Here is a 12,405-nt window from a genome sequence, read left to right as displayed (position 1 = left end):
AAAAGGGCTGACTAGTGTGCGTGTCCGTGTCCTTGTGTGCGTGTGTGTGTGTCCGTGTGTGTGTGCGTCTGCGGTTTGCCCATTGTCTTTGGATTTCGGATTCAACTTTTGGGCTTTCGCTCGCCTTTGTTTGTTGTCGCGTGTCTTGCATTCATTTCGAATTAAAGAAAACAGGAGCGGACTCCCGGATTGGGCCGCAAAACGTGGGGCTACCAAAAATATCATAAATGTAATATAACAAGTAAGAGGTTCTAGTCGGGAGCTCCCGACTAGGGGATACCCTAAGCCCTCTTCTTCCGACAGGCGATAGGCATAAAATGATAGATACTTGAGAAGATACAAGTTTGGTGACTCTAGCTCATATTATTTGCCGAAATTGCTAAAAAAAACCGGATTTCGATATCGATTGTTATCGATTACTTGGAAACGGAGCAAGTTATCGACTATCGGAAACAAACCCGATCTGCGCGGGCATTAGGAGGACCTACAGCTAAAACTGAAAGTCTCTAGCTCTTATAGGTTCTGAGATCCTTGCGTTCACATACATACATTTGCACAAATACATAATACCCTTTTTACCCATATTCAATTGGTTCAGGGTATAGAAATAGTTTAAAAATAGATTCTTAGCTTGAAAGTCTATAACTATATCGTTTATCTATCGATTTCAATAGGCAATAGCAATGCCTAAATAATATCTGTACATAATTTCCTAATATCATCATGTTGAAAAAATCGTTAAAAATTAATAAAATAAATGATAAATAATTTAATGTTCTAATAAAATAATATTAGCTCAGAATATAATTAATTGATAGTCTATAAAAAGTAGGTTTGCCAGCCTTAGCATTTCTTTTGGCCGTTGCACAGTGTTGTAAAACTGCATAAAAGCTATATGGTGTAAAAAAAACACGTTCTACACTCTCAAAACTTTCAAATATTACGAATAGTTTACTCTCATATGCGCTGCATGCAATTTTAGCAAAGGCCAACACATTTTCAAATTGATTTTGTCCATCAAGCATAAACCTTAACTCAAGCATACGTTTACCAATACTCAAAACCAACACACTACGCAACACTGGGCCCCGTTTGGGCCTGGACGCAGCTGCAGTCCGCACCTGGACTTGAATTAGTTACGAGGGCGTGTTGTCTTTTGATGCGCGACGCCATTATAAGCACTCGCACACACACTCGCACACACACTCGCACACACACTCGCACACACTCGCACACACACTGTACAAATATAAAGTGTGTGTGTGTGCGTGACTTTTGTTCTTGTTGTCATTTCATAGCCACTTTGCTGTGAGAAACAACAGCAACAAGGACCATCAAGGAGCACATTACGAGTCTGGATCCCTTTGCGGCGCCAGGCGCTTTATTTTGATTTTGATTTAACGAGAACAACGACAACTATTTAATTTAGTCATCGCAACGCTCTTGTTATCGATAGGCGGGCCGCATTTTCAATATGCAGAAGCCGTAAAGTTTTGTTTATTGCCCGCCTTTCGGCTGGCTTAATTACGTTTCGAGCGCCAAACCGCAAAATCTGATTTCGAATTATTGCAAAGTTTTTGTTTGTCAAACAACACACAAGAGATTACAATACAAAATGTAGCTCAAAGCGACGACAAGACAACGAAATAAACATCCAAACTTTGTTTAGATTGCATATTAAATTTGTGACAAATAGATGACTTTGCGGTTTGGACATATTTAGAAGAAGTGAGGGGCGAGAAGAGACTGATTGGCATTAAAAACTCATTAGGTAACAAAAGTCGAACCAGCAAGCGGAAAGTCGCCGATTCAAATCTTGCAAAAAATTTGCATTTATATAATGAACAATAAAAAAATTTAACCTTTTTATGCATGTTTTGTAAGTCAAGGGGTCGAGCCCCCTTAGAGGAAGAACAAGAAATTTAATTTCAATATATATTTGTTTACCAATAAATAACAGAAAGCATAAACGGCTTTGTATCTGTCGTAAATGAATAAATAATTCTGCTAGCACTTGCATTTTTCGTCTTGTTAATTTGACTCGTGCAACGCCGGGTAATTACTTTGGAGAGATAACATAACTCGAGTTTAAAGCATATATAGAGAGAGCTGAGCAATACGTAAAGTAGTTAACTTGAAGTTAATTACAACAGACTCCAGGAAAGAACTGGTCGCTAGAACAAATGAAAAGGCGAAATGCGGGCGAAAAGAAAAGCGAAATTCGGGCGAAATGGTCTTTGACTTCTAAGCAACCAAACAAATCAAGTTTTAAAAACCTCCAACAACTTGTTCTTCCACAAAAGCGAAACTCTTATAAAAGCGAAATTGTGGCGAAATTGTTTTGAGCATAATCGGCGAAAATGTTGAACGTCAATTAGGATACAAGTGGAAAAACTGCCTGATAACAGTTGAAAAGTTGAATTCACAGCAAAAAAAAATAAAATTTAAGAATTGCTACCCCCAAAACGAATGCCATTTGAATAGATAATGAAACCCGGGCAAATCTCTTCATAAAGCATCCAACAAAGTGGCGACACTCGGTCCGGCCATCGAATTGATCGAGAGAGAGAAAAAAAGAAAACGCCGGGAATGTGGCCCGAAAAACTGTTATAACAATAAATTAAGTTGCTGTTGCAGCATAAAAACCAAATTGCCAAATGACTCAAGGCGCAAGGACGGAGCAGGAACTGGGACTGGGACTGGGACTGGGACAGGGACAGAGACGGGGGCAGGGTTCGCTATGGGGCCGGGGCAGAGCACCCGCTAAAAATGTGCAATCTGTTGACGAATCATCAGAGATGAAACGAATCGGATTGAGACTAGAAACTACAGACTAATGGGTGAGGGGCCAGGGAAGGGGGGGCGCGGGCAGGGGTTGGCTAAAAAGCGACCCTTGCAAAATGCCGTAAAACATTCTCAAATGGTTTTTATTGAGGGCTTTGTGCCATTTTTCGGTTTGACTTCGTTGCGAGGCCAATTTAATAGCATACTTTGCAGCGCTAAGCGGGGAAGCAGCAGAAGCAGAAACAGAACTTGCTTAGCAGCAAAATAAGAGCAAGAACAAGAGCCAAGAGGAAGAGGAAGAGTAACAACAACTATCCCACAAAATGCGCGACAAACAAACAAAATGAAGTGACGGCAACTCGCGAATCCAACCAAACGGACGTTCATTGTTATTTTAAGAAAAGCAACACGACAAACCGCCTACCACAGCACCCTCCCTCGCTCCCTCTCGCCCTCCTCCACCCTAAGCCCCCCAAGTTTACCCACAATTCAAACAATCTTACTTAGTCTTAGACCATAAAAACGCCGCATTGATACCCTCTCTACTGCCCAAACAAAATTAAAGCGCTCATCATGCACTTACCCCTGTAAATACGTTTGGGCTCTACCTTCCTTCCCTGAGCCTGAAAATGTCCGTTTTGCTTTTTAAAGGCATCTCGATATACTTTCTACTTTATATACTTTATAAACAAAACGGAAATACGCTAGTTAAGCACACTTTTATATATGCTAACTGCTCTCAATCTATTCCCTTCCCCATATACGGTAGAGTAGCACCAAAGAGCCGTACCGGGCAGTATTTTTTATATTATCAGCATAATAAGACCAACTGAATACCAACTCAGTCTAATTAGCCTAAAAACTATAGTAAAACAACCTATTACCAACCTAGCATCGATGGTAGGGTCAATCAGTACCCTGAGAACCTTGTGCGGTACCGGATAAAATACTTACCGGAGCAGTTTCCATAATACCAGCAAATTAAGCTTGTTTTTATTCTAATATGTCTAAAAACTTTATTGAAAACACCCTCTAATCAACCTAGCATCGTATGGTAGGGTATAGACCCTACCTGATATCAGTACCCTAAGAACCTTGTGCAGTACCGGACAAAATTCGTAATCCATTGTTATTTAACGAAATTTTTATTGAATTCAGCTTATCTGATATGATTTTTGTGCCGTATTTATGAATAACTACAATATAAAGCTCAAGCCAACGTAGCACCCTCTCATGTAAGCACTAGAAAGAGAGCAGTACCGGCTTGGTCCTAGCATTAACAGCTGTAAAAGGCTGTAAACATCTTAAGAGAGGCTATATAGAGCGCCAGCATGGCGCCAAATCAGGTAATCAGGTAACCGCACTCATTTGAAGACCCGCTTGGAGAGGGTGCTGTGCGCAGGGTAGCAGCATTTGACAGCCTTTTTTACGCATTTACAACCTACTAAAGTACCAGGGATTCGGCATTTGCTTGGTTGTATTATGTCAATGTAAGCAGAGTAAGACCTTCAGTTCTACCGATATTTTTTATTGATGTCACACCAACTTTTATTCGGCAGTACCGACACGCTCCAGCAAAAGACTTTAGGAGAAATTGAAGAAGTGTGTGGCAGTAGAAAAGTTGAAATATTCGATTCAGGAGCATATTGGGCACACGGAGCTCGATGTTGAGGGTTTAAACGAAGAAAGAATATAAATTTGTTGTACTCATTAGTTAATCAGCTGCAGCTACATTTTGCTATTGGGAAATGTATCTTCCCCTTCAAGTAGTTCCCTTTCACTTCAAAAAGTTGAGGGGCCCGTTGAATGAGGGTATTTGAAAAGAAGACATAGCATAACGCTGTAGCTGGTAGCTGCAGGAAGCAGCAACGATTCCAGCGACTCCCTTTCCCAACTTCCGCTTTGGCTTGCAGCAATTTCTTTTGGCTTTATTGCCCCCTTCCACAGACGGCGACCGACGGCACCCATTCTCCCTCTCCGTCTAACAGAGCAGACTTTACATCCTACCCGCTGCGGCAGAACGCATATAGCATAAATTTTGAATACGCTCAAAGGGGGGCGGGGGGTAGAGATTGGGGCTGGGGATGGGGGGTTTTGTCCGAAAGAAAAATAGCGAAAATTGTCTGTCGCTTGATAAAACGGAAGCAGAACTTGCCCATAAACGAAATGTGGCAACTGAGTGTAAACTTTATTGGCGCCCGACCGACTGGCGACAACGTTTGCCAGAACTCAGCCGGAGCCGGAGTCGGCGAGGTGGAGATGGAGAGGGGAGCAGGAGTCGGTGGCACATCCATATCCAGAAATAGAAGCATGTTGAACCGTGTTGACTCATGCGACACGCATTTGGCGAAGGAAGCCCCCAGACATGCCCGGCGCATTGGCGTCTCGATGGCTGCCAGCGAGACATGAGACGCCAGAAGCAAGAAGCGAGAAGCGAGCAACGAGCAGCGGCTAGGAGAGAAGCTGCGTTGTTTGTTTTGTCTGCCTCATTTCTCACACTAACGTTCGGCTCTTGGCTGTGGCACAAGGGGAAGTCCTACATTAGTTGATTTCATGCGCTGTTTACATTGGCAGCGAATTATGCGCATTGAAAAGCCAAAGATTTGGCTGCCAACTGCTTTGCCGCTTCTCCCTCGCACCAAAAGCTAAACGGGGTCTACGGCCTGCCAGCCTAGTTCCTATATCCGGGTGTCATTGACGAGCATTTTTTTGCATCTCTTAGCGGGGCTCCGGCGTGTAAAATAAGACTTCGCCAGACAAATTTCTTCAAGGGGGTAAGAAAGTGGTTTTATTTTTTGCCCGTCCCAGCATAGAGATTGGCTTGGCTTTAAGCCCTGGCACATTAATGCATTTCTCATTCTGTTATTGTCTCTCGACTGAAATATTTTTCCATCTGTTTTCCCATTCGCAGAGGTCCTGTCCAGCTGGGAGGAATGGTGGACGTACGATGGCATTTCCGGTAAGTTACATATTTATTCGAATTCAGAAGTAAATTTCAATTGAATTTAAAGTGTGCGTAAAATGTAGAAAGAACAAACACTCTGCAGACATTTGCGAGCAGCACTCGATTCATTCACTCGTTAACAAATGTAACGAGTGGCAATTACTCGCTGCACTCAATCGATAGAGCGCATAAATTTGTCACGACACCGCCCTTTGTAAATACCAAGTGCTTGGCTTAAACTCAAGCGAATATTTCAAATGCCTGAGCAAACAAATGCAAATGAACAGAGTTAACAACTGAATAAAATTCGACTTGGCGTATCATATTTAAATGTAACTCATTCAAGCTTAACTAATTTACAAATGCATTCATAAGTTAAGAACATTCGAAACATTTGTGGCTATTCGAATGTATTCAAAAGAGGTACAAGTATTTGATTGGAAATGGAGTGGGAAGTGAATAGAGATGGAGATTCATGGACAGAAATATAATAGAGAGATGCGAAGCAAGATATGAGATGGAGATGATACAGATACGGATATAGATATATATAGAGCTATAGAGCTACTGAGATATAGAGATATAGAGATATAGAGTTTTTGTAGAGATATAGAGACATAGAGACATAGAGACATAGAGACATAGAGATATAGAGATATAGAGATATAGAGATATAGAGATATAGAGATATAGAGATATAGAGATATAGAGATATAGAGATATATAGATACATAGATATATAGATATATAGATATATAGATATATAGATATATAGATATATAGATATATAGATATATAGATATATAGATATATAGATATACAGATATATAGATATATAGATATATAGATATAGAGATAAACCAAACCCTGAACAAAAAGCCAAAAATCGGTTGAGATTTGATTGAGTTATGGGAGTGGGAAATTTCGACCTATGTCTAAGTAGAATATTTGAGGGTATACCCCGGGCACGTGGCACGTTCTCTCAAAGATCTTTGAAAATGAATTTTAAGCCGATCGAACGGTAAACGAAAAACTTTTATACAACCCTTTTCCACCAATTTTCCACACTTGCGGGTGAAATTTCTCAAATCCCCTTCTTAACGTGCACCTTCATCACATAAGGTACCTACAGTGAAAATTTCACTGTGCGTTGATCACCAATCAGTCAGTCAATCAGTCAGGCAGTCAATCAGTCAATCAGTCAGTCAGTCAGGACAAACAGTTTAATTTATAGAAATATAAATACAGAGATAGAGATTTAGGGCGATAGAAAGATAGAGATAGAAAAAGAGGTAAAGGTAGAGATACTAATAGAGAGAAAGAGAGAGAGAGAGAGAGAAAGAGAGAGAGAGAGAGAGAGAGAGAGAGAGAGAGAGAGAGAGAGAGAGAGAGAGAGAGAGAGAGAGAGAGAGAGAGAGAAAGAGAGAAAACTGGCTGCTGCTATCTGTCATTCGATCCGATTGAATTGGACTTGAAAGTGAGAAAAATAAATAAAATAAGCGGCAACATATTTGTGAATAATGCTCCCGAGTTGTTCGAGTTGTGCGTGGGCTGTGCGGGGCCTCCGTGGACCGGGTCGGTGCCACAAGCGGCCATTTTTGTTGCAGGTTGCAGCAGGACGCAGTTTTATTAATGCACCAGGGGCAAAGACAGGGGCAGGGCAGCGGCAAGGGTAGTAGTAGAGGTAGAGCCAGGCGACAGACAACGCAAAAACAAAACGGGCAACAAAACGAATGAATAAGTGAATAAATGAATGAGCGAGTAAATGAGTGTGTGAGTGAGTGAATGCAAACACAAAATGAGCATCAACAGCAGCATGCAGCATGGGGAGCAGGGAGCTCCACCCACACACACAAAAGTTGCACTGACACGCGGCGCTTTTTAAACTTTGCCTAGGAGCAGGGTGTGCCTGTGAGAGGGTGTGCGAACCTGTGTGTGTGTGGTGTGTCACATATCATCAATATATAGACACACACCCACAGCACAGCTGCTCTCTTCCTCCCTCTCTCTCGCTCTCCCTCTCTCTCTCTCATATTGCCAGCTTCCTGCGGTAGTTCATAGGAGCACCCTCTACAATGAGCTCTACCGGGTCTACCTCAGCACCCGCTCATAGCGAAAATAGTAGAAAAATTACAGTCAGCTTCGTGTTTGCGTGTAGCTCATTAAACTTGTCAGGCATTGTTGATGAGTTTACGAAATAAACCGTGTAAAATATCTCTTTGTTCCCATTGGAAATGGGTAAAAATGGGAGAAGGTAGCATTAGAGAACCCTTAGAGTATAAATCTTTTAAATCAGCCATATCCGTCTATCTCTGAAATCTTAGAATCTATTTGAACTTTTAATATCTGCTTCCATTTTCATAATATCTATTAAAATAAATCTGGAAACATGCAAACTTAAGCATAACTGGAAGATAATAGAATAGGAGATACATTAGCGTATAGTATAAACAGATGGGGAATATATTACTTTATGCATAACTCTACAAAGACCTTAGAGATTAATTTTTGCAGCTAAAGCCTTGGGCTTGGGTATGCACGCACTTCAGTATGCCCTAGCTTAACCTTGAAAAATTCAGACAGTTCGGACTGCAAACGCCAGAGTTATAAGGGAATGCACTTTTTCCTTAAAAGTGTGGGGCGTGACGGAAGAAGAAGAAGAAGAAGCACTGGGTATCTCCTAGTCGTGCACGCCCGACTAGCGCTCTCTTAATTGTATTTCTTGCTCTTTTTTTTTCGTATTTAGATTGCGAAAAATGCAACAGCAGAAAATATTTAATTTTTCCATACGGCAACTGCACACAACACACACCCCCCCCCCCCATCAAAACCCCTTCCCCCTTATAGGGCTGACCGGGGAAGGGGAAGAGGGGGGGGGGGGTGGGTTTGTTGTTTTGAAAAGTTTCGACAGTTTCTGTTTCTGTCACATCAAATTGAACATTCGCAACACGGGCAAAACAACAATCGCAGCGCAGCGCCAACTAACGCTTACCTAGGCTGAGGGCAGGGGTCAGCTCCGGGTTAAGTGTAGTTGGTGAGGGGGCGGGGCGGGGCGGGGTGAGTGGCTTTGGCCATGGGCGTGGCAACTCGCATTTGGTATCATTTAATTGCTATTTAAACTGACGGACAGCGAGCCGAACGGTGCGAGAAGGAGCTTATGAAATTTCATTTGGTGTTTGAACTGTCGACGCGTTGTTTACAATTCGTCTGGATGTGAGAGGGGATGATGACGAGGGGTCGTCACGTGGGGTCGTGGGGATTCGGACTCGATTTCCATTTGCCCAACCGATTGACAGTCACGTCAAACTGGCAGCTATCATTCAGTTCCTTTGTATACCCTGTACAAATAAAGTGCACACAAGCTGGGCACGATCTTTGGCTCAGTCTCGAGAGTTCAGATCGGTTTTCGATAACCTTCACAGTTCGCAAAAGCTGGCTGCTACGACACCTTTTATCACATAAGACAACCAAGTTCGAGCTCGAGTCCCGAGCCTGTCCAAACTCAGAGACTCTAAGACTATAAGAGTTGCGACCTCAGCTACCTTGGGCTTACGCATAGGGCATCTGCTAGTCGACTACTGCCGGCTCATTTAATTATTTATTGTTTTTATCTATTTTACTTGTTACTTGCAGGTCCCAGCTTCTGGGGCCTCATCAATCCGCAGTGGAATATGTGCAACAAAGGACGCCGCCAGTCGCCCATTGATGTGGTGCCCGACAAGCTGCTCTTCGATCCGTACCTGCGACCGCTGCACATTGATAAGCACAAGGTAAGTCCTACCGGAAACGACTTCAACCCCCTCTCTCTGCCTCCCGCTCTCTCACTGTTTGACTAACACGGACTGTCGTCAACAGGTTTCCGGCACGCTGCACAACACGGGTCAATCACTCGTCTTTCGCGTGGACAAGGACACAAAGCAACACGTGAACATATCCGGAGGTCCTTTGGCCTATCGCTATCAATTCGAGGAGATTTACATACACTACGGCACCGAGAACAGTCGCGGCTCCGAGCACTTTATACAGGGCTACAGTTTCCCGGGCGAGGTAAGTCAATCAGCGTCGGGCTAGTCCGCCAGACCAACCAGCAGCAATATTAATGTTGTAACATATTCCACAATACACACACGCACACACTCACACACACACACACACACAGATACAAATCTATGGCTTCAACAAGGAGCTGTACCACAACATGTCCGAGGCGCAGCATAAATCACAGGGCATTGTCGGGCTCTCGTTGATGGTGCAAATTGGCGAAACGCCCAATCCCGAGCTGCGCATCATAACAAGCACATTCAACAAGGTCCTCTATAAAGGTGAGTATCCATCCATACCGATAGTATCGGCACGAGTTATTTATTTTACCAACAATTCTTGCCAAAATGAATTCTTATTCTTATTTCGTCGTGTCACGAGTCACACGCATCTCTAGATGTTTCACAACTTTGTCTAGACTGTATATATATTTGTCAAAACTATGCCGATAGTATCGGCACGAGTTATTCAATCACATCAATTTCGCATTCATAAAGCAACTTTTACCAACAATTCTTGACAAAATGAATTTGTATTCTTATTTCTTCGTGTCACGAGTCACGCGCATCTCTAGATGTTTCACAACTTTGTCTAGACTGTATATATATTTGTCGAAACTATGCCGATAGTATCGGCACGAGTTATTCAATCACATCAATTTCGCATTCATAAAGCAACTTTTACCAACAATTCTTGCCACTATAAAGCTCTTCTTCACGACTTTTGAATAAAAGCGAATTATTTCTTCGTGTCACGAGTCACGCTCCCCTCCAATTTTTGTGGCAAACTTAAATTTTATAGTGTTTCATATTACAATTTTCATGTCACGAGCCACTCCCATCCCTACAACTCTATAATTTATAATTTAATTAATGATTTATGGATTCACTTTTATACTTACATGGATTGAGATGTTTCATCTCTTTCGTGAGCACGATGACGCCTCGTGTCACGCATCTTGCTCATCTCTAGATAAATTAGTTTTGTGAGCCCTTTGTTTTATTTATAAAATTTTCCCATCCAACCGAAGATTTGCTCCTGTTTGCAGCTTAAGGCCCATCTCTATATATAAATTCAATCTCAGCCCTTATGCTTACTAGAGCTATATAAAAGCAATTTCACACATCCATCTCAAATTCCGTTCACGGCTTGATTGCGCAAAGATCTCTAAAAATAAAGCACGAGTACGTCGTGTCACGACAATAGTACATAAGGCCTACCTTTGTTACCTTTGTTCATTTCGGTCGTCTTACAAGCTTAAGAACGAACTAACGAAAGAAAAAGAGAAAGAAACTTTGGAGATGTGCGCAAATCGTGTCATGAAAGATCAAGTTTTTTGTAATAATAAACGAAATTCGGCGTTGGTCAATAAAGAAATTTCGTGTCACCTCGGGCTTGTTCTTTTTCACAGCTCAATAGCTTTTGTTATATAAGAATACTTAAAAGTCGTGTCACGAATTGGTTTCTGACGTTTACCCAGCGCTAAATCGTTTGTCATTCTTTTGATGAATTAATTTAGACATTTATGCCACCTATCGTGTCACGAGCAGTATTTTGACATGCATTTTTGCACCCTTCAGTACTTCAGACTCTAATTGCAATCCAATCAATCCATTTAAATGCATTCTTGTACTACACGCGTGTCACGACACGACTCACGCCCATCTCTAGCTGCATATTGGCATCACACTTTTCCGTAAAACGTTAACCTTTCTCGTTCAGGTTCTAATTGCAATCCAATCAATCCATTCAAATGCATTCTTTTACTACATCTCGTGTCACGACACGACTCACGCCCATCTCTAGCTGCATATTGGCATCACACTTTTCCGTGAAACGTTAACCTTTCTCGTTCAGATTCTAATTGCAATCCAATCAATCCATTTAAATGCATTCTTGTACTACACGCGTGTCACGACACGACTCACGCCCATCTCTAGCTGCACTTAGGCATAAGTTTTCCATGCAATATTCGCTTCTCTCGTCCAGGCTCTAATTGCAATCCAGTCAATCAAGTTCAATGCACTCTTTTTTGCTACAACTCGTGTCACGACACGCCTCACGCCCATCTCTAGCTGCACTTTGGCATAAGTTGTCAGCATTCTTTCACGTACAGTCGAGCTGAATTGCGTTTGATGAATTCTCCAGTTGGGCTTCAGCTGGCAGGGCGAGGCGTGGGGCGGGGCAACATCATTTCCGTTACGCAAAATGCACCGGAAATGTTGCAACGTTTGCCTGGCTCATGGCTCGCGGCCCATGACTCGTGGCTCGTGGCTCGTGGCTATGCGGCGAGTTCTTTTATGATGTCATTCCGCAGCAGCAGCAGCAGCAGCAACAACAACAGCAGCAACAACAACTGTCAGTGCAACTGCAGCTGCAACAGGGACTGCAACAATTGTGTTGGCAACAACAAGCTGCATAATTATGTGCGGCAACGTTCTAAAGTGAGCCATAAAAATTGCTCGACAGCCGTTGGCCGCGAAATTGGCGCCGCGGCGCGCAAAGTGACGAAAATGAAACCTCGAATTACACTAAACCGACACTTAATAATTCCCATGCCCAAGCTCTGGCCGACCCAGTTTAATAGCCTTTTTACAGGTCGTACAACTTTATGTAGCCCCATCAAAAGGAAAAAC

At 42.5% G+C, this 12,405-nt stretch overlaps 1 protein-coding gene across 1 annotated transcript in view; it reads left to right on the top strand.

Moving 5' to 3' along the window:
- The window catches only part of CARPA (Carbonic anhydrase-related protein A), a 33,596-nt gene that overhangs the window by 15,892 nt on the left and 5,299 nt on the right, over positions 1-12,405 (top strand). Inside the window, exons 2-5 of the mRNA XM_064683653.1 lie at positions 5,696-5,743; positions 9,362-9,498; positions 9,584-9,775; positions 9,888-10,050. Of these exons, the coding sequence (XP_064539723.1) occupies positions 5,696-5,743; positions 9,362-9,498; positions 9,584-9,775; positions 9,888-10,050 (540 nt within the window). The remainder of the gene's footprint in view (positions 1-5,695; positions 5,744-9,361; positions 9,499-9,583; positions 9,776-9,887; positions 10,051-12,405) is intronic.

Source organism: Drosophila montana, unplaced genomic scaffold, assembly GCF_035044405.1.
Source record: "Drosophila montana isolate Dmon_TW-CO22-7 unplaced genomic scaffold, ASM3504440v1 contig_2666_1, whole genome shotgun sequence".
Taxonomy (NCBI): domain Eukaryota; kingdom Metazoa; phylum Arthropoda; class Insecta; order Diptera; family Drosophilidae; genus Drosophila; species Drosophila montana.
Note: the sequence above shows the minus strand (reverse complement) of the source record. Positions and strands in the feature narration are given on the sequence as shown.